The sequence below is a fragment of the Stigmatopora argus genome, chromosome 19 (genome assembly GCF_051989625.1).
Source record: "Stigmatopora argus isolate UIUO_Sarg chromosome 19, RoL_Sarg_1.0, whole genome shotgun sequence".
Classification (NCBI taxonomy): Eukaryota; Metazoa; Chordata; class Actinopteri; order Syngnathiformes; family Syngnathidae; genus Stigmatopora; species Stigmatopora argus.
Window position 1 is genome coordinate 7,997,721 of NC_135405.1, and position 24,068 is coordinate 8,021,788.

Below are 24,068 nucleotides of genomic sequence, written 5' to 3' on the forward strand. Positions count from 1 at the left end.
GAAAATGTGAAGCCACCAAATACTGCAAGAAAACACAACAAAGGTAATATATTCCTTCTTTAACATGTTGGTCAAGTTTCCTTTAATAACAAATTCACACTGAACGTTACATGAATCCTCAAAATTATTTTTTATTATTTCTATATTAAGATTTTTAAGAATACATGGTAAGCTGAAGCCACTACAAGGGAACATAAAGAAAAAACAGTCAGACAGACATATAATAAACTGAATATTTGTTTAAAATATATGTAAAGTTACATTGTCTTGCTGTTTAACTGAAATACTACAGTAGTAAATAAATAGGGCTCACCTCAAGCACATTAAGTTTGATGAGTCCATCTCCATCCTTGTCAAAAACATTGAAAGCTCCTTGAGTAGACATTTTTTTTTAAAACAATTATAGACATACACATGCAAAAGTTAGCAAGATTATATAATGTATACTTACTAAACATGCCCTCCAATCTGACGAAACAGCAGATGTAGCTGTCAAAGTCAATGTTGAGGTGTTGGTCAGCGTAGCGCATGGCAATGATGTCATACAGCTGTTTATTGAGGTGGAGGCCTTCAAGGTAGCGCAAGGTTGAGATTAATGAATTAATTAAACTTTATTACATGTACTAATGACTTGGCAACGCTCCTCACCAGCATCATGAACAGCATTTCTCATTTCGAAACTGCTGATGAAGCCAGTTTGTTCCTTGTCATAACCCTTAAAGATAATCTGCAAACACCAGAAATAAAATAAAAAAGGATTTTGAAGCAATTTAATCAAAATTTATGACCATAAACATACATGCCACTGCTTAATTTTCCTCCACAAGTGTTTAAATTCCTGGAGATTTAGTTTCCCTGTCCCATCTGTCTGGAATTTGGCTCAGTTAAGGAAAATGATTATTGGAACGCAAATATTCTACCATATATTACCTAACTTCTACTTCTTGTTTTGTGTTGTTATAATACCGTAATGTACATAATGTAAGGATACATCCATCAGGGCAATCATACTGCGACACGTCTCCAAGCTGAACCCCTCCATTTTCTTTTCATGCACTGTGAAAGACAACAAAGAACTTGACTGACGGTCCAGTCCTACGTAGTCGTCACGTCGGTGGACTCACGTTTGGAGACCACATTCCTCATAATGGTCTGTAACTCATTTGCACAGATTTGCATATCCTGGCAGGACAAATGAATGAAAGATGAAATACAACACTTGACATTGAAATATTTTTTTTTATTTATTACCTCGCCAGCTATTTGTTTGTAGATGACACGAAACTGTTTCTCCTCTTCAGTTTCTTCCTCAGGCTGAAGGAGTTTTTTCTGTCAATATCAGAAAAATAAACTAGAGTTGAGTACCATTTATCTCCTGATAATCTATGTACTTAACTAATTGCTGTACCATTTTAATTCTAATATCTGCTATAACTACCCACACATTTTAGCATGCTATTAAAAAGGTTAGTGTACGGTAAGTGTATGTAAACATGATTCGTAAATGGAAGAGAACATGATCACATTTGGAAAAAAACAGGTGTTGTAGTCTTTGGAGATGAGCTGTCAGTAAGGTCAATTCTTTTATCCCCAGTAATGTTATTTGATCCATTTAGGATTATATTTCAGAGCCATAAATTACACAAGCTTTTTGAAGGATTAGAGTTGGATACTCAGTGCATAGAAACAAGCGCTCAACTGCGTTAGTGGAAAATAAAATAACATTACTTTTGGCGTCTTCTTTTCCCCAGGAATGCCGTCGTGCAAGATTTCTTTGTTGGCGAATGCTCGGTCAGAGACATACACAATTGGCTGAAAAAAAATCAACATTCAGGTGTTAACTTGTAATTGCTGTAACATTATCGGTAGCTTTATCTCAGTACTAGTACAGTAAGTCCAAAACTTTACTGGTGCAAATATGCATTACCTTGTCCTTCCTTTTCTTTTCTTGCTGATTACAATTAAGATGAAGGTGGAAAGATGAACAGATTAGTTGTGATTGTGGAAAAACAATGATTACAAAAAAATGCATGGAGAAATATACAGTAATATCATGAACAAAGGTATTGGGACACACTGTAAAAAGTTAGTGAATGGTGGAAGTGATTACAAATTTAACATATTTTCTTCCATATGCAAATCCTGTTAAACTAAAAATTAGGTGTTCCAATATTTTTGTCCTGGTAAAATATTGGAAATGATGCATATGAAATTATGAGAAGTTATGGTAAGCTATATTGGAATATATCCAACTACGCATAATTTAAATATTCCATTATTCACTGCATTATGTTATGTCTAACAGCACTATAACCACAATTATGGGACAAACCCGTGTTATGTCAGTCCCGATTGTGTTCTCCGCTTCCCTGTCGAGATCGCAGAAATAGAAACATTCATTCGCATGAAGTTGATGATAATGTGCAATAAATGGCGATCATCCTTACTCTGAGGTGCTCCTGTTCTCGGAGAACACCCTCAAAATGAACTGACCCTCTTGATGAGGCTCAAATGTGGTGGGGATAATGACGTATTCTCCCGGCGGCAGCCTGACACGCTCTGTGATTTCCCGCAGATTCATGTAATGTTTGCATTTAGCCTTGGAGGTATTGAACAGGAAGAAATCCTTCTGGAGATGTCGATTCCGGCCACATATCTGAGGTAGGAAAGAAGAATCATCCAATTTATTCAGTATTTTTAAGGCACTTCTTGTACTCAAGGAGAGGCAGTCCTGGCTACTTTTGTACCCTGGGTGGACAACCCTCTCGAACTGGTAATATAATGGGGAAAAAAATTGGGGTGGGGCTCTTGTGTGCCCCCAAATATATTGCACCCAGGCCAGTCGCATACATTGCACATAGTCAAAACGTACTTAATTCTAAATGTAATGCTGTATACTGTCATGAGATGAGAAATTAGAAGCTTAAAGTGTTTTGGTTTTTGTTGGTTGGTTCAGCGCACCTCCTTTGGGACCTGCACACACAAAAGATAAATTTATTTGTGCCGCCTGTGCGGGCAAAGTGACCTTTTTTTACCTCATAGATGGAAAATCCAATAGTGAGGAACCTGGGACCCAGCTGCTGTTTTTGAATGCGACGACCTTTCTGCATGAGGGCCACCACCACGGTGCAAAGTTCCTGGGAGTCGTCTGGGTCGTCGTCCTGGTACAGCTCCAAGTGATACTGTGGGTTTGTCCAGAAGGTGTCTTAAAAAGATAACAGCATTGAATTGAATGAGAATGAGATTTTCAAATGGCACATGATTATTCACAGCCAACCCTCCTAGTTAAAATCCATTTGTTAAAAGGAAAAAATTCAATTAGAGGTATTAAAAGATTTGTGAATAATATTTGGTGAATTGAGTAGAAAAAAGTAAAGTCATAAGCATAGCAAGACAAAAATTCAAATACTGAAATAAACCTAAAATGAAAAAAAAAATACAAGTGCTCATAACTCAAATTTATACTGTGCTCTCAATGTGGACAAAATAAAATTGTCCAAGTGGCAGCTCATGTCTGGCCAATCTTATGAGCCAAGTGCCACTCTCAATTTCCCCACCTGGGAAGTTCCGACAACCCCCCGCAGAGCTGCCTCGGACCCATCGACCCTCGTAGACCGACACATTCCAGCTGTGCCGTTCGTCTCCCTGGAGTGTGTCGGGCGTCAAGTTGCAAATCTCCAACTTGGAGTAATTCCTCTTGAAGTCATCAAAGGACATCCTGGGTGGGAATGTGAAAGAGGAAGCGGCTTGGGAATACCCCATCATGTTTTCCTTAGCACTTGAAAGTATTTAGCTTTACAATCCCATCATCCTGGTGATACCTCTTCCCTGCCGTTGCCATGGTGACACTGTTAACAGACTAGGCAGGGCACCTCTTATATTTCAGTTTATGTTTAACGGCAGGGGCTAAAATGCAGTACATACTTTTCAATTCAATACCTTTATGATTGGCTTTTTTTACTAAGATACATTTTCTGTTGCTATTTTTAAAATTTTCTTCATTCTTAAAAAAAATTATCATTCCCTCTGAACAAAAGTTTTAGACTGACATATTTCATTCATGAGAGTATATTGTTACTCACCAGAACTCACTTTCCTCGACAGTCTGCTTTTTAAGGTTGTCCTTGTCTGCAATGGAAATGGTGGACCATTCCTTTGACCTGGAAATGTGTTGAGAGAAGAAAAAAAGTTGATTTACTGTCGCTTTGCAATCTTTTGACTTATTACTATACTTCAATAGCACAGGGGAAAATATATATAATGCATTAACAGCACAAACGTTTTTCCAGATTTTACTTTGGGCTCCAGGGTCCCTTCCATAGCACTCGACCCCAGGGATTACGCAAGCGAATCAAGCGAATTTTGCTGTCCTTTGCTGCCTCATCACACTAAAAAGAGAACGCCATTGGTAAATATGACTTTTTTTCCCTTAAAAGAAAATCAATGTTGAATGAATTCACCTCCTCCAGGGCTATGATGGAGTAGGCGTGTCCTCGGACCAGACCAAGCTCCGTTTTAGACTCCATTTCACTCGGGGAGGTGACCTGGGCCAGATGTTACATTATAACGGTAAATCAAGGAATACAATAAATTGTACGCATTTTTAAAAGGTATTTTTATGGTAGGTTTAAGCATTTACTTACATCAATGGAGCAACCCATTAGCGATCCTCTCTGGAGGGCCTTCTTCATGATGTTGTATATTTCTTGAGGTGCCTCAGACAACTCAAAGAACTCTGTGACTCCCCCGGTGAAGTCCTCCATGGCCTCCAGAGTGTTACCCCCCCTCAGAGCCTCGTAGGAGCCGTGCAGCCTGGGTGAGGGGCACACCATTCAAAAATTAACATTCTCTTTGTAGATAGAACGCTAAAAAGATGTACTCTTACTTGGCGTAAGCTTTTTCCAGAAGAGCACTCCAGAATTCGTTCTGACGGAAAGATTTGGTGAACACCAGCCGGTTGTTGTAGGTGGGGATGCGGTCGTCAACGACCACGTCGATCCACTCACCGTAACGCCAGAACTGAGGTGAAAAGTAGGTAATGAATACTAGGAGGTGACTATTTTAAATAATCAATAGTAGAATTTTTCAACTACTACCTTGAATCTGTTCTTAAGTGCATTGACCTTTTTGTTAAGAACTGATGGTCATTAAGTTTAGTAAGATTTTCCACTTATTTTTATTTGGGTCATTTTTTAACAGCTTGTGAATTTTGGGGAATTCGTCTTTAACTTTGTGTAAATCTAGATAAAAGTGCCATTTTTTGTCCCATTTTAATCATAGCACATCTTTTCATGCAAATATTCGTTCATTCATCTTCCGCAATTCTTATTCTCACGAGGGTTGTGAGGGTGCTGGAGCCTATCCTAGTTAACTATGAACAACAGGTGGGGTACAGCCTGAACTGGTTGCCAGTCTAATCGCAGTAATTTGATATTTTGGTCAGAAAATCTGTACAAAAGTGCAATGACAATAGTTAATTTTCTGTTTGAATCTTGAAAGTCATGATGGACCATCCATCATTTTTTATTTTTTGCATTATAAAACACCCCAAAAAACAGTTTATTTTGTTTTATACACAACCTGAAAATGGAAGATTCCAGCATAGTTCTGTGTGAAACTCTGATCTGGAGGAATCACTCTGTAGAGCAGCTTCTCGTTCAGAGTAAGACAGGCAATGGCGGCCAGCAGCCAGCAGTCACCTGTCAACAGTACACACTATAAAAATACATGTTCATACCATGTATTATTTCAGATCTAACTGCTATTTGCTGTATGATGTATGATCATTCGCAAGTAAATCCAGTGATTAATTGAGACGTTACCCAACTCTCCCTGACAGATGTCTGTCCTGCTGGCTGCATCCACGATGAACTGTGGCTCTTCACATATTTCCTGTCATTGACGGAAAAAAAAAGTTAATTTTTAAGCGTAGGATCCTGGACATTTAATATGGCAGACAAACAAATTCTGTTGTCAAGAGCTACAGTGCTATTGACAAAACAGTACAGTACATTGGTTTGAATCATGGAAAGGATTGAGCTATAAATCTAAGGTCATTAAATTCTGTTTACAAATCTGAGTATGACATTTGCTTTGCCCAACAAGACCCCTGCAACCCAAATCCCAGCTGGGACCTTTTATCTGCTCTTGCATTTGTCATCTTATCCAAGCTAAACAAACAGCTGCTTGAATTCTCCAGCTCAACACCTCTAAAAGTCATTTTACACCTCGCAAGTTTGCATCTGTGGCAAAAAAAAACTTTTTAACTGAACTATATGACCCACTTGCACAACCTAATGAGTTCCAGTATAAGAAAAAGGCCTTTTAAATAATCTATCAATTTAATTATATTGTAGTTGATGAATTGATCCAAATTCTAGCATTTGTTAAATTATTTTTTTAATTAGAATTTTTTATAGTAGAAGCATTTTTTTAAATTGTATTATTATAGCCAGTGTTCTTATGTTGAATCTAATTTCGTTAATTGAGACAAATTTGTGGGATTATGATTTTATGATAATTCTTTTAACATTTGATTGTGAAGTTGAATTAGATTGAAATATCAACCCTCATTTTACAGCCTTTTATGACTTATGAATTTACGTATACTGTTTAATAAACCCTGTTTCATTCAAAATTTTAGAGCTAATTTGTAGGAATCATTAGGAATTGTTGTACTGCTGCTAATACAATCTAATCCAAATTAATGTGAAATTCATAAATTCAGCATCATCACCATGACATCCCGAGTGATGAGAGTTAACTCACTGAGGGTCTCTTCCAGACAAACTTCATAGGGGGCTTGTTGTGGCTGTAGAACAGTGAGGTGTCACAGGCTGGGAAAATGGGATCCTCAAACAACACGTTCTTCTTAAAGTATTTGTCTCGTAGCTCCATGAAGGTCTTGAGGCGCTTGGCATCCTTGACGGCCTCATTTCTGCTGAGAATGGCCGAGTAAATGGAGTTGCTGCCAGTTAAGGGGTAGTCTGCCTGGTCATCCACTGCCTGCAAAGCTTCTGTTTCCCCAAGCAATTTCACATTTGCATTTTCTACGACAGGCACTTTATGACTCTCCATCTTCTCACAATCCATTCCTATTGATAGTGATTGGATTTCAATCTCAAAATACTTAGCTGTCGTGAGACAGTGCATCAACTTGTAAAACAAGTCCAAGGAAGTGTCTTCTGCGACCCTGGCAATCACTTTTAGTTCAACTTATAAACTGGAAATAGACACCCAAGTCAGCTCTCACACCCTTGGGCACTGGATCTAAATATAGGCCTCATATAAGGAGAAGAGGGTGTTTTGGGTTGTTTGGTATTCGGGGCGTGATTGTGTTCGTGCGTGCGTGCTCTTCTGGTAGTTCCAAAAATATACATTAGGAAAAACAGACATGGTTGACACAGCATTTTTGAATAATTATTCCCTTTAAGTATAACTTCTCTTAGAAAGTACACTATAGGATGCACAATGGACAGAGACAATGTCATTTTTACTGTATTATTTATCAATGACCTTAAACCTTCAATTAAAATTTTCACATGTCTCTAGTCATGCTTTTTGTTTCTTGTTGAAGAGCTTCCATTTATTGCATTCATCACAATGCATATTTAAATGAGAACTAAAATATTCATGCTTTGTGTATATTTCAAAATTGTGTTGTTTTCTGTTAAAGTCTCTATGATAATGAACAAAATAATGGTTGTCCGTCTCGTGCCCTGGGATTGGCTGGCCACCGATTCAGGGTGTCCCCCGCCTCTGGCCCTGAGACAGCTGGGATTGGCTCCAGCACCCCCTGCAACCCTAATGAGGATAAAGCGGTTCAGAAAATGAGATGATATTTTTAAACTTGCTTTTGATTGGCTATAATAGTATTGGCATGATAAAAACACGGCCACCATATTAGTGAAAAATGCTGGCATTTATTTATGTTTTAATTTTGCAATTACACAATTCAAAATACAATTCTAAAGAAATAATTGTGTGTATTATTTTTGTAAGTAATTAATTAGTTAACTGCATTTCAGATGTTGATAAAAGACCAAGCAGTTTCAAAGTGGATGGAAAACTGACCAATTTATAGCTATTTCAAATTACACGCTCCATAGACTATAGTTGTTGTTTATCGAAAGGCACTGACACAAAATGTCTTAAAAGGGGATTATGGTTGCACCAGTTGGCTCACAGCACGCTTCTCGTATCTAGTTCTTAAAAAAACATTTCTATGAAGAAAAAAACGGTTGCCGTTTTAAAAAAAATGTTAAGTCCGTTCAGGATATTTCAATTCAAAACAAATTAACAATATACAGGAATATTTGAATCAGAATATTGTTATTGGGGTCAAATTTCATGAGAATACTTTGAACAGTATACGGATATAAAGTCTATCGACAGTGTGCACGTTTATTTCAGTATTTTGGAGCTACGTAGTAAGGAGAATGCATCATACATTATCTGGCAACCAGCGTCTCCTCTGACGTGGTGGCTCGAGTAGTGCAGTGTGCATCATCTGGAACTTGTCGCCATTATGTTTGGCAGTGTGTGAACACTCGGTTTAAAAATGTCACGTTAATGCTATCTTTTACGTGTTTTTCGTAGTTATCCAATGAAACTTTGCTTTGTTAACTGTCAGTAAATGCGTGTATTGGTATGGTAATGTTGTATTTGTGTCCACTGTGGTTCATTTTCATCGTAGACGTTGTCCAGGCTGAATAATCTTGGGAGTAGCAGCAAGGTTAACCCAAGGAGCGCTTGGCTGCTTCCGAGTTCGACTCTGGAGTCGACTTGCAATTTTGATCAGCATTTCGTTCGACTTATGAAATTCTGATCCTGTTACTTGAGCTTTGCCGATGCTCTCTAGCTAAGAAAGCTAGCCGCAACTTCGTCGAGGAAACTACAAGGTTTTCTTCTTACGAAGCTACAAAACTCAGGAGTGGCGGACAGTCTGTTAAAACTGGAGCAGATACCTTCACGTTCCCTACTTTAACACGTATGTATTGCACATTTACGTGTGGTTACACGTATTTTTATTCTTTTATCTTGTGGCCTTTTCCTCTATGACGCGATGGTGCAGTGTTTCCCAACCTTTTTTGAGCTGCGGCACACATTTTGCATTGAAAAAAATCTAAACGGATACTACCATCGTAAAATCTTTCAATTTAAAACTATGACGCCTATATTAATCATAGTCATTCTCATCAAAGTTTTATCAGCAGGAATCACTTAAGCCTCAAATTATTCCAAAATCGAGGTTTTTTTATACTACTGACTTCATGTCACCAAAAGTTGATCCTGAACAACTTCCGGTTCGAGTGATGTAACAATAAGTAATGTAATGTTTTTAATCGCCTGATTTTATGACTTTTCTCCAAATATTACTTAAATCTCCTAATATTACACAAATTAAAATGTGCTCACAGACTTTACGTCGCCAAAAGTTGATGCCCTAGAAATCAAACAACCTAGAGTTAGAGGAAAAATAAGCAACAAAATGACTGTTTCACAATTTCAATCTTGAGATAGTATAATCCATAATTTAACGTTCACATTTTGGTTTTGACCTTGTAATGGCTCAATTTTAATTCCTTTTAAGCAACAAAATCACTGTTTCACAATTTCAATCTTGAGATAGTATAATCCATAATTTAACGTTCACATTTTGGTTTTTACCTTTTAATAGCCCAATTTTAATTTCTTTATATCTATATTTTTTTTTCTCTTAAAATTTCATTGTATGACTTCTTTCAATTTCCCCATGTCACACCTGACCGTTGCTCAGGGCACACGTGATTGGGAAACACTGCGATAGTGTAGCATTTTTGCAAAGCGACGTCTTTTTTCCTTGTAATTCTGCACCCTGGTTGTTGTTAATTGGTGGAATAGGGTTGCCATGCGTGCAAAAAATGGCTAAATAAAAGACGCTTGTTTCTGGCAGGCTGCTCGGCGTGACCAAGAAACATGTCTGAGGGCTCCGAGAGCAAGCAGGCCCCGGACGCGGTCCAGGAAACGAAGTCCGAGGCGATGGCCGCTGCGGCCGTGGGTCAAGGCGTGTCGTCGGTGTCTCCCCCCGTGTCCGTGGTCAGCCAGCCCCCCGCCGCGGCAGCTACGGAGGACGAGGAGGAGGAAAGCGAGGACGAGTCGGAGATTTTGGAGGAGAGTCCCTGTGGACGTTGGCAGAAGCGCCGAGAAGAGGTTATTATGCTACTTCAACCGCCCAAAAGCATTTTTTGCCTGCAGTAAGAACGATGCATCAAAGTGCAGATGCATGAATATTAACCTCGACAGAGCCCCAACTATGAAACCCCCCCAAAATATAGCCAGTTTAAAATAATATTTGGTTATAGAGAAAAAGTAGCGAACTGATTTGCAAGATGTAATTAGAAGTAAATATAACTATTTTCAAATGTAGGGTGTACAAGTAAATACCACCAAAGTACTATCTACTTCTTAATAAAAATATATCTAATAATGAATACAAATACAAATTATGTTATGACATACAAAGTTAAGCTTCATAAACATACAGCAGTTGAATATACATGAAAATGGTGAATAATGTAATTAAGCATATGTACTTAGTTACTTCTTAACCATTGCATGACAGTGTTAACAAGTTTTTATTGTCCATCATGAAGGTGAATCAACGAAATGTACCCGGCATCGATAACGCCTACTTGGCTATGGACACCGAGGAGGGAGTTGAGGTGGTCTGGAATGAAGTCATGTTCTCTGAAAGGAAAAACTTCAAGTTACAAGAGGTTGGTTCACATTGAGCCACGTTGGAAACTGTCTGTAGCATGTGATTTCTAAACAATGTGTTCCAAAAGACAGGGAACCCATCTCTAGTTCCCCACACGTTTTTGTCCCCATGTCAAAACACTTAAATTGATAGTCTTAGTTATTGCAAGGCCGAAAAGTTATGCTTCCGTGCCATTTGTTATTGCGTTGCTCCATTTGTTTTTGGACCAAATATGTTCTTTGTGGATTCAACTTCCCCATCATATCACATAATTTCCACTACAGTTGTCACTTTTATGGCTCGTTTCATAAAATAAAACCTCATAAAATAATGGGTGGGGCTAAGAGCCTACTGTAACAAAATATTTCATGAATCGCAACAATCTCTGCACGAATCACAAACGCAATTGCTCTGGTCCTGTTTGCGTATTTGAAATCATTCTCAGTTATCACTTTGATGTCGACTTGTGCTTTCTGAAGACAATTCCCTTCTAGCAGTATTTTGTCAAAGCCTGTGTTGTTCCTTAAATGACTTCATTAACAACAAACTGTAGATTTTCAGCTTCAAACAAGCGGTGCGATCTGTTGCCTGCAGCACAAAAGGACAGAACATACTGTTCCTTTTCTGTTGGGGTGCCAGTTGAGTAACATAAGTGAAGTGGATGTCACTTTTCAACATGTGTTTTTGACATTTGTATCAATTGAGGGATGAAATCAACTGCAAGTGAAGAAAGAAAGAAACATTAAATACTCAGTGTGATCTTCAACTGTTTTATAAATTATCACCGTATTTTCTGGACTACAGTAATCCCTTGAATATCACGGTGAATGTTCATAGTTGATGATAAATTAAAAAAATGTCCACAAAAAATACCACTTATACTCCAGTGTGATTTAATTTCACCCCCCTTTCATTGTGCATTCTTTTGCCTGTGACTTACAGTCCACAGTTCGCCCAAGTAATCGACCTCATTTTTTTTCACCGTTTCGTGTTAGGTACTCGTTGCTTGGTGTTCACACAAAATTGTTTGCTTAATCCTGACCTCTCCTTGCTCTTCACAGGAAAAGGTTAAGGCAGTGTTCGACAATTTGATCCAGTTGGAGCACTTGAACATCGTCAAGTTCCACAAGTACTGGGCTGACGTCAAAGAGAACAGAGCCCGGGTAGGCAGACGGCAACACGCCACTCGCTCGCGTTCCGATTGCAGCGATCGTTAAGTTAAATCACTTTTCCTGCCTCAGGTCATTTTCATCACTGAGTACATGTCCTCGGGGAGCCTCAAACAGTTTCTGAAAAAGACCAAGAAAAACCACAAGACCATGAATGAAAAGGTTTGGGAGATTAGGTTACCTGTCAGTGGGTTACCATCCACTTCCATTTTATAACCATCCATTTCCAGAACGATCGATGGCGATAGACGTCCAACTCATTTTGACTGGGGCGGCTGGCAGCGACCATTCGCTGCCAGCCGCTCCCAGTCAAAATGGGTTGGAAGTTTATCGCCGTCGACGGTGGCAAGTTTACCGGTGAAGCTGGCAATGACTGTTTTAATAATGTTTCTGTGACATACTTTCATCATGGTAATTTCATTTTGAGGGTCAAGAATGATAGGATTCTTTATTTTCTTCCCTTTCTATGTTATTTTATGTTTGCTTTTATTGAACTTGTGTGTCAGGCTTGGAAGCGCTGGTGCACACAAATACTGTCTGCTCTCAGGTGGGCCTTCAGTTTTCCCTTCTAATTAGAAACAATTACGTGCGGTTTTGCGTTAACGTGCACCTTCTTATCCGCCGCAGCTACTTGCACTCGTGCGAACCCGCCATCATTCACGGGAACCTGACGTGCGACACCATCTTCATCCAGCACAACGGCCTCATCAAGATTGGCTCAGGTAGAAAAATTACGCAGACTATCAGGGAAAATACGGTTAACGAACCTCATCTTTTCCTTCTTTCCTTCATTCCAGTGGCGCCAGACACTATTAACAACCATGTGAAAACGTGTCGAGAAGAGCAGAAAAGCCTTCATTTTTTTGCTCCGGAATACGGAGGTATGAACTCACCTTTTGTTTTGTCGCAAAATTGGGAGTTGACAACAGTTTTTAATTATTTCTTTTACAGCTGTTGCCAATGTTACCACTGCCGTGGATATCTATTCCTTTGGAATGTGCGCCTTAGAGGTGAGACCTTTCTTTTTGGTGTAGCTTTATTGATACCAAGGATCAATTTTCAAATATAAATTATCATGTGGTTTTCCTCCCCTCTCCCAGATGGCAGTGTTAGAAATCCAGAGTAATGGAGATTCCTCATATGTTTCCCAAGAAGCCATAAACAGTGCCATTCAGTCCCTTGAAGACCCCTTGCAACGAGTAAGAAGTCTCCCGCGCTGGTGATTGGACACGGACCATAAGTTGTCATAATTTTTTGCCCCCCAATATCCTGTCAGGAATTCATCCAAAAGTGTCTGGAGGTAGACCCGGACAAGCGTCCCACAGCCAGGGAGCTCCTGTTTCACCAGGCCTTGTTCGAGGTGCCCCTGCTCAAGCTGTTGGCAGCACATTGCATCGTCAGCCACCAGCGTGAGTGGACGCGCCACCACAAAATGGCTCCCTAGATCATTTGCCTACGCCCGGTGTCTTCACATCTGCGTAATTTTTCCACAGATATGATTCCGGAGAACGCTTTAGAGGAGATGACAAAGAACATGGACCCCAACCTGGTGATTGTGGAGGGCAAGGAGGGCCTGCAGATGAAGTGAGTGCAGTGTATCGGCACTTGATGACAAAGTCAACAAGACTGACTTTATTTGGTTCTCCTTCTCAGGCTTTCCCAATTTCCTGCTCTCGAGCTGGATAAATTCCTGGAGGATGTCAGGTAATTTTTGTTTCCCCCATTAGTTGTTAAAACATTTACAAAATAAGACTAATAATAATTAGAAAAAACAACAATTCAATTATACCACAAAACAAGTCAATTAAAAATTGAAGTACTATTAAGAGTATTATCCTTGAAGAGATAATTTCCAAAACAAAAGCAGAAATATACAAGCAGAATATCAGTCTACTTTTATCGAGGTCTAAAGAAAAAAAAATAGTCAACTAGGTTAAAACTAGACAATTTGTCAAAGAAAAATGTCTACATGATTAATCGATTATGAAAATAATTGCCCATTGATTGCGGGAGGCCTACTTTTTTCGGCGTTCATTAATCGCAGCCCTGTGAAGTAATTCCAAGGTGTACCACTTGTGCCTTTCAGGAACGGGATCTACCCTTTGACCGCCTTCGGGATTCCGTGTCCGCATCAACCTCAGCAGGAGGCGGTCAAGTCGCCCATCGTTCCGCCCTCCGTTAAGACGCCCACTCCGGAACCCGCGGAACTCGAGACCAGAAAGGTGAGAAGTCACAAACCGGCAAACGCCGGCCAAAAGCTGACGAAAACGTCCGACTGTCCCCAGGTGCTTCAGATGCAGTGCAACATCGAACCGGTGGACGAAGGCGCCAAGCATCACGTGAGTCACATGACAAGCGTTTTTTTTTCAACCCTTGACTAAACCATTCTCTCCCTCCAGCTCACTTTACTCCTCAAACTCGAGGATAAACTCAACCGACACCTGAGCTGCGATCTGTTACCAAGTAAGTTACGGAGCTCGGCGACTTTGTTTGGTCTAGTTGTGAAGCTCATTATGGGACTTTGCCTTAGACGAGAACGTGCAAGAGCTGGCCGTGGAGCTCGTTCAACTCGGCTTCATCAGCGAGGTAAACTATTCCATGCTCACTTTTATTTCTTCTAAACGACAAAGAAAAAAAATATCCAGCCTGATTCAAAAAACGTCATTTTCCACGCGTAGGGCGATCAGCCTCGTCTCGCGTGCGTTCTCGAAGAGGCCTTTTCCAAGTTCTACAGCCGCAACGGTTCCCTCAATCCCGTGACGGTGTCCTCGTAGCCAAGGGACCCCCAGCGGGGACTCCGCCCGCCCCCTCCTCCCGTCGCCCCTAGGAGGAAAGCCTTGCGTTCCCTCTCTCGCGGTCTTTATATGTTCTAGTGGGACAAAGCTGCCACTAAGTGGTTCTTTCTCTCTTTATTTGTTTTATTTTGTTCTTCTCTCCAACCAGTTTGACCATCGGCCTCAATCAAAAAGGAAGAAAAAAATCACTCACGGGTTTGTTTCTCTCATAAAGTTCAAATGCGAAAAAGCTGTGTTTTTCCTGAAGTCAGTATTAAAATAATATTTTTAACATTTTTACTGTACTATAGCAATCTTCTGCCCAAAGCCTACTGAAGTGTCGTCACGTCTGCTTATCGGCTCCTTTTTAAAACCCTGGGCAGACTGCTTTCCCGTCACACTTGAATCTGAGAAAATGTCCAAACTATTTATTTGTGTGTAATTCACTCAGCACTATTGTGGCGGCTGCTTGTTCTGAATGTCAAATTCCACTTAGCCCCAAAACCAATCAGGAAAACAAGCTAACAAATATTACACCCATGGTTATAATCTATAAAATACTGGTGTTATCGTTCTTTACAAATGTAGATTGGCCCCATTGCTGCTGTTTGAATCACGCTGTTACTTTGTGCACATGCTCATTGACTCTTGGTCAAGTCTGTGAAGGTGGCATTTTACATGACAGGCTGCTTTCCATCAATGTGAAAAGGTATTATTATTTTTTTTATACTCACGTCTGCTCTGTATGTGCTTTGCTAGTCAACGGGAATAACAACATGAGCAAAGTCTAAAACTATTTCAAATGTATGTGGCTGTGAATAGTTGGCTTGTTCAAAAGCAGCACAGTTTGCACTTTTCTCTTCACTTGCTTCGTTACTTTGAGTGAAAATGTCTCGCAGTCTCATCCCGCCCCCCCCAAAAAATAATCCAAAATTAGCCAACAGGCCATCGGGGAACGTGTGTTGCCTTTGCTGCGACTGTCTCACAGGGTGTATAAAAACTTGGAGTGTGCTTGACACTCAACGCTCTTTCTCTGCTATCTATTGGTTTCAGTGGTGTGCCGTCAGGGCCTTCAAGGCCTTCTCTGCTGGCCTAAGAAATATTGGAATCACGGACTGATGTTAATTATATTTTGTCCATGAATACTTATTAAATAATTCCAAATTGTCTGTTAGCTTCCGTTCATTGCTTTCCCCCTGGTTGCACTGCTTCCAGATGTGTGTTTTCATACTGAAGCATTTAACCAATCACATTTCAACCATTATTTGTTGCCAGGGTCAGAAATCTGCCTCAAGGCTTTCACAATCAGTTCTGCAGGCTGCTGCATTAAACAAGTGTCGACAAGACTGTTGCTTGAACCAAACAGAATTTGATTTGGTGAGACCAAGGCCTTCTCGCATGCGTAGGGATACGTCATCGCTTTCGCAAACTCTAATTGGCTAGTGATAGTGGACAAGCCAGTCCTACCAAACTGTATCTGGAGCGAGCTGCACAAGCAAATATATTGTTGTGTTGATTTAATAGCGGTTTTGTCAATCTGCAATGGCTGAAGGAGGAGGAGAAATTGTTTTGTTTGCAGATTTACTGTCAAAGCCATTTTCAAGATGGACTTTTCAAGAAAAAAAAGCTGGACGTCATTAAGAAAGGTTGGTCAACTCCAAAGCAAGCAAGCCTGTCACAACTGGGAACAAACATTTTCAGCACTAAATTGAATAAAAACGTTTGCCAGAAATATGACAGGATAGGCTCGACTTTCAGCATTAGCTTCGATGGCGATAGAAAAGGAGGAAAAAAAGGAGGATGGATATTGTTTACAGGTAAAAAGGATTTTTGGTGAGTAAGATATGGCTATGCTCCTAAATAATATTTCAATTATATGAGGTTATTATTGATGATTTTTTATGGGTCTCAAGCTGTACCTGCAGTAGAGGTTTTATAGTCATAAAATAATTTTTGAGGGTTGGATTGATTAGCTGAAGGCGTCGCTAGGAAATTCACGGACCACCGCTGATACTTGGTTAGGCTTTTTCAATTACAGTAAATTTGGCCAATGTTATATGTATGTGTCAAAAAAGCCTTATTCTACATGGTGGTCACCATGTCTTTGCGTGTCAAAGTTTAAACTTTTAATGGAGTCAGGTGGTTTGGAATAATGGTGAGTTGATGTAAAATACTAAGTCAAATGTTACTCAATATTTGGTGAAATTGGTTACTAATACGTACTGTTTTATAGCATCAAGACCAAAAAACTCACGACTATTCTATCTTCAAAACACAGACGGAGTTGGGAGGACAAACCACCTCTTGGAGCGCGGTAAGCAAGCCACCATCTTTTCCACTTTCAATGTGGTTACGCCCATTGTTGACGCAGCTGAGTTAATTAAGCGCATGCGCAGTAACTTTTCCTTTTGCAAGCCTTTTCCACGCTGACCGTCGACGACTACACCAACGAGGTAAGGAGTAGAGCAATTCACTGTCTTAAATGTGTTTTTATCACGCTATCGGGAGATTTTTCAGCAATCAATTGAGCCCAAAACGCCAACTAAGCTCTTAGTTTAATGCCAGGTTTAACACACCGTCTAAAATTTAATTTTGGGCTTCTTTTCCCGACCGGCTATGTGCTGTATGTAACTAGTTAGCATTAGCGTTAGCGTCACGATTTGACTTAAAAAGTATGTTGTCCGTTTTCTCTTCATTATTGAGTCGTGTAGTAATACTTTAAATTTAATCAAACAACGCCGAGACATCAACCGACTGTTTGTTGGGTAAATAAATGCTCACTCTAGAATGACATCCATATGTATGTAATGATAGTTTTCATTGGGAGTGCTAAACACCCGTTTCCGATTTGTAATTTTTCTGTTCTTACAAAAAAAAACACTTGTACAAAACTGTTAAGCCAACTTTCTCAAAACTGTTAAGCCAACTTTGTCCTAGCTGTTAACGTCAGTCTGTATATTTAATTGCCTTGTCTGGAAAAGGAAAAATAGCACTTGGCACTTGCTAACTTATTTTCTTTTATCTTGTTCGTTTATTAAATTTCTTGTAAGATTTCTCTATCCTGTAATTGTTTGGCAACCCCCAAATACCTTGATTAAATCAAGTTTTCCCCGTTAAGCATCAACATAAAACTACTCCCCCCCCCCCAAAAAAAAAAAACTCAGCCTATCTGTTGAATCTCCAGTCGCTATATATTCTAACCTTTGCTATTTTTTTTTGCATGCAACAGGCTCAAGAGATCTTCCTCACAGATTGCTCACTTGAGGATGTCTCTACTTCTGAAAATCCAAATTAAATAAAAGCCTAAATCATCATGGTAATGTTTCACTGGCCATTCATTTCCACAGCTCTGTGACTGGATTTTTAAGGTAAGGTTCTCATTTAATGTTGGAGCAGGAATTCTAAGTATTTATTCCCCCAGTTGTTTTTCTAATTTTATTTTCAATTAAGTGTTGATCCTCCCAGTTTTTTCCCTTAGTTTAGTCACCCTGGTTTTTATGTTCCCTATTGTACTCCCCCTGGTTTAGTTTTTTTCCAAGTGTTTCTAAATGGTTATTCTCGGAGTCTATTCCCCCCAGTTTTTCTAATTTTATTTTCAATTAAGTGTTTATCCTCCCAGTTTTTATTTTCCTTAGTTTAGTCACCCTGGTTCATTTTTTTCTAAGTGTTTATCCCCAGTTTTTCTAATTTTATTTTCAATTTAGTTTATCCTCCCAGTTTTTATTTTCCTTAGTTTAGTCACCCTGGTTCATTTTTTTCTAATTTTATTTTCTAAGTGTATTTTTCCTGTGTACTCCCCTGGTTTAATTATGTCTTCAGGTTTTTACAAGTGTTTATCCCCAGTTCTTTCTAAGTGTTCCCCCTGATTTTTTTTCTAATTTAATTTTCTAAGTGTTTATTCCTCCAGTTTTTCTAATTTTCAATTTAGTTTATCCTCCCAGTTTTTTCCTAAGTGTTTATCCTCCCAGTTTTATTTTCCTTAGTTTAGTCACCCTGGTTCATTTTTTTCTAAGTGTTTATCCCCAGTTTTTTCTGTGTGTTTATTCCCCCTTTTTTCCTAAGTCTATTCCCCCCAGTTTTTCTAATTTTATTTTCTAAGTAGTTATTCCCCCCATTTTTTCTCCTGTTTATTCCCTTTTTTATTTTCTAAGTGTTTTTTTTGTTAATATATAACCATGTTGTCTTCATCTGCAGGTGGAGAAAAGACTGACCACACCAATCAACATTTCAATGTAATGCCAACTCCTAAGTATGCTAAAGTTGAAATGTGTATATGTTAATAAAATGTTTTGACTTTGAATGTAACTTGCATTTTTTGTTAGATAAAGACAACACATGTATACATTGAAAAACTTTTATTTTGAAAAACTTTGGAGAATGGATGAAGAAACTCCCCTTGGCACCAGGTGGAAATCTGGAAAAAAAGGGGGTCAATACAAAGTAAAACACCATTCACAAGGTCTCACCTTTTATTTTGAAAAACTCCACTGATAGGTTTTCGCGTGACCACCAGCACCGCGAAAAATGGTGCTGCCGCAGCCTATCTGTACATAGGCAGGAAACCTGGTCCCCCTTGTGGAATTCTGGGAAAACAAAAAAAAAAGGGGTCAATACACAAAGTTAAGTGAAAAACCATTCACAAGGGCTCACCTTTTATTTTGAAAAACTTCACTGATAGGTTTTCGCGTAACCACCAGCACCGCGAAAAGGGGGGTGCCTCAGGCTATCTGTACATAGGCAGGAAACCTTGTCCCCCCTGTGGAATTCTGGAAAACAAAAAAAAGGGTCAATACACAGAGTTAAGTAAAAAACCATTTGGAAGGTCTCACCTTTTATTTTGAAAAACTTCACTGATAGGTTTTCGCGTAACCACCAGCACCGCGAAAAGGGGGGTGCCTCAGGCTATCTGTACATAGGCAGGAAACCTTGTCCCCCCTGTGGAATTCTGGAAAACAAAAAAAAGGGTCAATACACAGAGTTAAGTAAAAAACCATTCACAAGGTCTCACCTTTTATTTTGAAAAACTTCACTGATAGGTTTTCGCGTAACCACCAGCACCACGAAAAGGGGGGTGCCTCAGGCTATCTGTACATAGGCAGGAAACCTTGTCCCCCTTGTGGAATTCTGGAAAACAGAAAAAGGGGTTAAAACACCATACCCAAGGTGCCATCTTTTATTTTGGAGATGGGTTCTGGTATGTCACCGAGAAATGAGGGTCCAAATAAACACTTTAGCTTTTTTCTATTAGACATACTCCTGATGTTCTGGTATTCTTTGTCTACTGCAGAGTCTTTAAGGGCCCCTATCCAGTATATTTTCCTCCACAAACAAATAATCAGGATCATGTGGTGGTAAATATGGAAAGGGACCCACAAGGTACAAATTACATAAAAATAATAAATCCTACTTCTGCCTTGAGTTTTTCAGTCAATCAATTAAATATCCAAAAAGCTTTTGTTTTTCTCTTATGTTTAAATGAGTCAAAAATGACACCCACACTATTGTTGAATAAATCTCACTGAGGTTTTGTCAAAACCACATTTAAAACTAAAAATGAAAAGGCTCAAGCCCTGAGGTCTTTAAGAAAGTTAACGGGGTAAAAGTATGTAATTAATTTAAGTGCACAGTTCAACTACATGGCAGATTTTTTGGTAAGTTCAGAAAGATGTGAAAAGCACATTGAAACTTACAAGCAGAAGCTACTATAGTATTTTTTTAAATTAAATATAATAGTGATGACCTTAATTTACGGTTTTTCATTTATCACAGCCATGTCTGGTCTACATTACCCACAATAATCGAGGGATTACCGTTTATTCCTTACATATCCACTAATGACATTAGTGTGGGTGACTTACCCACAAGATTTTGCTATTAAAAAACACCCGCAATATTGTTGAATAAATATCTCACTTAGGTTTTGTCAAAACCACATTTAAAACTAAAAATGAAAAGGCTCAAGCCCTGAGGTCTTTAAGAAAGTTAACGGGGTAAAAGTATATAATTAATTTAAGTGCACAGTTGAACTACATGGCAGATTTTTTGGTAAGTTCAGAAAGATGTGAAAAGCACATTGAAACTTACAAGCAGAAGCTACTCCTTCACTTGGTACTATAGTATTTTTTTTTTATTAAATATAATAGTGATGACCTTACTTTACGGTTTTTAATTTATCAGCCATGTCTGGTCTACATTACCCGCGATAACCGAGGGATTACTGTTTATTCCTTACATATCCATTAATGGCATTAGTGTGGGTGACTTACCCACAAGATTTTGCTATTAAAAAACACCAAGCTACTTCGTTTTCAATCAACATTTTAATGTATCATGATAAAAAACGAGCCAATTGCGCAAAGCCATGAATACTGAACGCTGACGTTTAAATATTACACGGATAGAGAAAATCGGAACTATTTAAAAATGACTCACTTTGTTATGGCGTCGACAAGCTGCTCCTTTCTGGTCGTTTTGGCCACATTCTTGATGTTTCCAAGCAGTCTGTGCTCGTTGAGGGACTGAAACACACAATGGAATGATTTCTTTTCAAACAAAGAGCGATCGGTAACGCAATGTAGCCAATTTGTTTGCAAACATTTTGCTGTCTGCACACACGCGGGGCTACATCACGCCAACGAATCATGCTCTTATCACTCTTAAGACGAGAACTGGGGCTTCGAAATCCCCAAATGACAACGTACCGAATGTGCTGCATCGTCCTGTGAGAAGTTTGTCAGGCTTTCTTCGGCAAATCGTCACTTTTGAGCTGCTCTGCAGTGCACGTCCGTGCTGCCTCCTGTCTCATCAGCCATTTTGGGGTTTGACGTCGGCTATTTGAACTCTGCCCTCGGCCACGCCTATTCAAAATAGACACACAAAAAGTATAAATTGTTTTCATAATAACGTGCATTAGTAAGTGTGTGTTTGGAGGGGTGGGGCTGTAAATGCTTTTTGGTTGGACTTTAATACTTGAAAAAACAAATACATTGTTTTCATAATAACATGCATTTGTCAGTGGGTGGGGCGTGGGCGGGGCTGTAAATACGTGTTGATTGGGCTTTCATACTTAAAAAAAATACATTGTTTTCATCATAACGTGCATTAGTCAGTGGGGGGAGCTATAAATACTTTTTGGTTGGGCTTTAATCCTTTAAAATACAGTATTGCACATTATGAACATTGTGATGACATGCACTTTAGTGTTTGTTTTTTACTTCTAGACATTTAAATGATACTTGGCAGTGGTGTGCCGTCAGGGCCTTCAAGGCCTTCTCTGCTGGCCTAAGAAATATCTGAATCACAGACTGATGTTAATTATATTTTGTCGATGAATACTTATTAAATAATTCTAAATTTTCTGTTAGCTTACGTTCATTGCTTTCCTGGTTGCACTGCTTCCAGATGTGTGTTTTCATATTTAAGCATCTAACCAATCACATTTCAGCCATTATTTGTTGCCAGGGTCAGAAATGTGCCTCAAGATCTTCACAATCAGTTCTGCAGGCTCTGCTGCATTAAACAAGCGTCGATAAGACTGTTGCTTTAACCACTCAGAATTTGATTTGGGCCTTCTCGCAGGGTTGGATTGATTCGCTGAAGGCGTCGCTAGGAAATTCACAGACCGTCGCTGATTGGTTTGCCCCATTTTTTTTCACTCCCTGAAAAAAAAAATCACTAATCAGCAATTTTAGTGTTTTTAAATGCAGACAAACCACAGAGGGTGTTGCTTAACTTTTTTTTCTACAAGTTCTACTTGGAAAAATAACTTGAAATCCTACTTTAACTTGTTAACAGAACAATGTATACCGGCAGGGCTGGTTTTTGCTATGGGCAATTCGGGCGACCGCCCAGGGCGCTATCTATTTGGGGGCACACATGATCTCGAAGTCAGGGTCAACTAAAATTCGAGTTTCATCCATTAATTTCAACATCTAATAGCTAATAGAGAGGTACTATGAGTGACTAGCTCCATCTAATGTTGAAACCGAGAAATGTAACAGAATGTAGACTGTAATCAAACTTTTTGTGCGGGTCATATTCGATAATAGTTTCGTAAAAATATCTCACGGGCCTTAGTTTAGAAACAGTGAAATGACAGATATACATGAGACAAAATTCAATAATTTATACAAAAAAACATGGTTTGAATTCTCTTTGTTTTAAGAAAGGGTAGCCCTTGTACAAGTACTGTATACGCTTGTACGTATTCGACGTCACAATGTGTGCTCAATACACTTTCATGCTGACAAAACACGTTGCCGTACAAATTGACAAAGGTATAAATAATAAAAGGAAAGCCAGACAAAAAAATAGTTTTGATATAAAACACCCTAGAAAGACGCTCTAAATAAAAAGCTACCCCAGAAATGTTGGAGTGTCACCCAGCCGTTGGGTTCAATATCCATTCTGTACAATTATGTGCGAGTAAAAAAGAAAAGAAGCGAACCTACTAAAAACAGTACATAGCACTTAAGTTCAAACACAGCACTCGTTCACATTAACTTTTGTCTTCCCGGTTTTAAAGTCACATTGGTAGCGTTTATAGGCACAGTAATTCATTTTGTGATCCATGATAGGTCAGTGGATTTCAGTCCTGGACAAGTCTTGCCTTACTGCAAAGTCCAAACACACTGTCATCAAATCCAGAAGACTTTAAAGTACAGTTGAACTGCTCAATCAATGATGTGTCAAATAAGTATACAAATTCAAGTTGAGAACACGTTCACAGATAAAAATTGCATTATAAAGGTAGAATATTTAAATCTTGTTGGGTGGCTATTCCAAAGTCACTAGATAATTTCTTTAATCTACAGGGTGTTCCAAAATGTTTGACCCCATTTCACAGGTCAATCATTTTTGACAAGACAGTGCAGCGTGCCTACTTTGCAAATTTTGCAAAGAAGGCACCAACTATAAAACTCAGCACCAAAAATTTCAAGAAAAGGGTTGGAATGTGGGTCTCCACACGTTTGCTTCTAACACTCTTCCAAGGACTGCGCAGGAAGGCTTCATGAACTTGCTCCACTGTTTCTGCTGTCTCAAAATGATTGGCCTACGAAATGGGGTCAAACATTTTGGAACACCTTGTGTTTGCAAGCCAAACTCATTGAAAAATGTGCACTAAACAGGTAAACATTTTCTTTTGCTAAAATTATAGGTGTTACTCAAAATATTGTATTTAAAAATATACTTTTTTTTAAATAACTAAAGTCATGTTTTGAATAATCTACTACTTTAATATTGTGGACATATAATACGAGAACAGCGATATTATCTGCTGTTTTTAGGAGCGGTCACTTTTGGCTTTTTCTTAAAAAAAGAAGAAATTTGGCAAAAACTATTGTAAAATAAGATAGAAATGTGAACTGGTTGTGGTGTTGTGGGCTT

The 24,068-nt window shown here is 39.0% G+C and overlaps 2 protein-coding genes and 1 long non-coding RNA gene across 8 annotated transcripts; 1 reads left to right on the forward strand and 2 right to left on the reverse strand.

Moving 5' to 3' along the window:
- Positions 1 to 6: 6 nt before the first annotated feature.
- capn3b (calpain 3b) lies at positions 7 to 7,168 on the reverse strand. 3 transcript variants are annotated; one of them, XM_077586621.1, is made up of 22 exons: positions 6,769 to 7,168; positions 5,823 to 5,892; positions 5,581 to 5,699; positions 4,886 to 5,019; positions 4,644 to 4,812; positions 4,461 to 4,544; positions 4,297 to 4,388; positions 4,083 to 4,160; positions 3,558 to 3,718; positions 3,036 to 3,205; positions 2,448 to 2,656; positions 2,333 to 2,369; positions 1,928 to 1,951; positions 1,729 to 1,812; positions 1,252 to 1,329; positions 1,125 to 1,182; positions 992 to 1,056; positions 800 to 868; positions 649 to 727; positions 452 to 568; positions 314 to 372; positions 7 to 181 (listed from the first exon to the last, which is right to left on the reverse strand). In XM_077586621.1, the coding sequence occupies exons 1-22, from the start codon at positions 7,150 to 7,152 to the stop codon at positions 155 to 157; spliced, it is 2,367 nt and encodes a 788-aa protein (XP_077442747.1). In that variant the 5' UTR covers positions 7,153 to 7,168; the 3' UTR covers positions 7 to 154. The 3 variants fall into 3 exon arrangements, with proteins under 3 accessions (XP_077442747.1, XP_077442748.1, XP_077442749.1); XM_077586622.1 differs by lacking the exon at positions 1,928 to 1,951; XM_077586623.1 differs by lacking the exons at positions 4,644 to 4,812; positions 4,886 to 5,019; positions 5,581 to 5,699; positions 5,823 to 5,892; positions 6,769 to 7,168 and having other exon boundaries at positions 4,280 to 4,388; positions 4,461 to 4,533.
- A 1,086-nt stretch (positions 7,169 to 8,254) lies between these two features.
- nrbp1 (nuclear receptor binding protein 1) lies at positions 8,255 to 15,850 on the forward strand. 3 transcript variants are annotated; one of them, XM_077587113.1, is made up of 18 exons: positions 8,260 to 8,989; positions 9,935 to 10,191; positions 10,635 to 10,757; positions 11,800 to 11,901; positions 11,980 to 12,069; positions 12,414 to 12,454; positions 12,535 to 12,629; positions 12,705 to 12,788; positions 12,859 to 12,917; positions 13,008 to 13,106; positions 13,184 to 13,316; positions 13,401 to 13,491; positions 13,561 to 13,611; positions 13,994 to 14,129; positions 14,193 to 14,246; positions 14,307 to 14,370; positions 14,438 to 14,493; positions 14,586 to 15,850. In XM_077587113.1, the coding sequence occupies exons 2-18, from the start codon at positions 9,958 to 9,960 to the stop codon at positions 14,679 to 14,681; spliced, it is 1,608 nt and encodes a 535-aa protein (XP_077443239.1). In that variant the 5' UTR covers positions 8,260 to 8,989; positions 9,935 to 9,957; the 3' UTR covers positions 14,682 to 15,850. The 3 variants fall into 3 exon arrangements, with proteins under 3 accessions (XP_077443238.1, XP_077443237.1, XP_077443239.1); XM_077587112.1 differs by having other exon boundaries at positions 8,255 to 8,989; positions 13,994 to 14,246; XM_077587111.1 differs by having other exon boundaries at positions 8,257 to 8,989; positions 12,535 to 12,788.
- A 3,171-nt stretch (positions 15,851 to 19,021) lies between these two features.
- On the reverse strand, positions 19,022 to 21,699 carry LOC144064502 (uncharacterized). 2 transcript variants are annotated; one of them, XR_013296805.1, is made up of 7 exons: positions 21,383 to 21,699; positions 21,114 to 21,199; positions 19,690 to 19,805; positions 19,511 to 19,626; positions 19,332 to 19,447; positions 19,148 to 19,264; positions 19,022 to 19,095 (listed from the first exon to the last, which is right to left on the reverse strand). It is a non-coding gene; the product is annotated as an uncharacterized LOC144064502 (long non-coding RNA). The 2 variants fall into 2 exon arrangements; XR_013296806.1 differs by lacking the exon at positions 19,148 to 19,264 and having other exon boundaries at positions 21,383 to 21,698.
- Between the last annotated feature and the right edge of the window lie 2,369 nt (positions 21,700 to 24,068).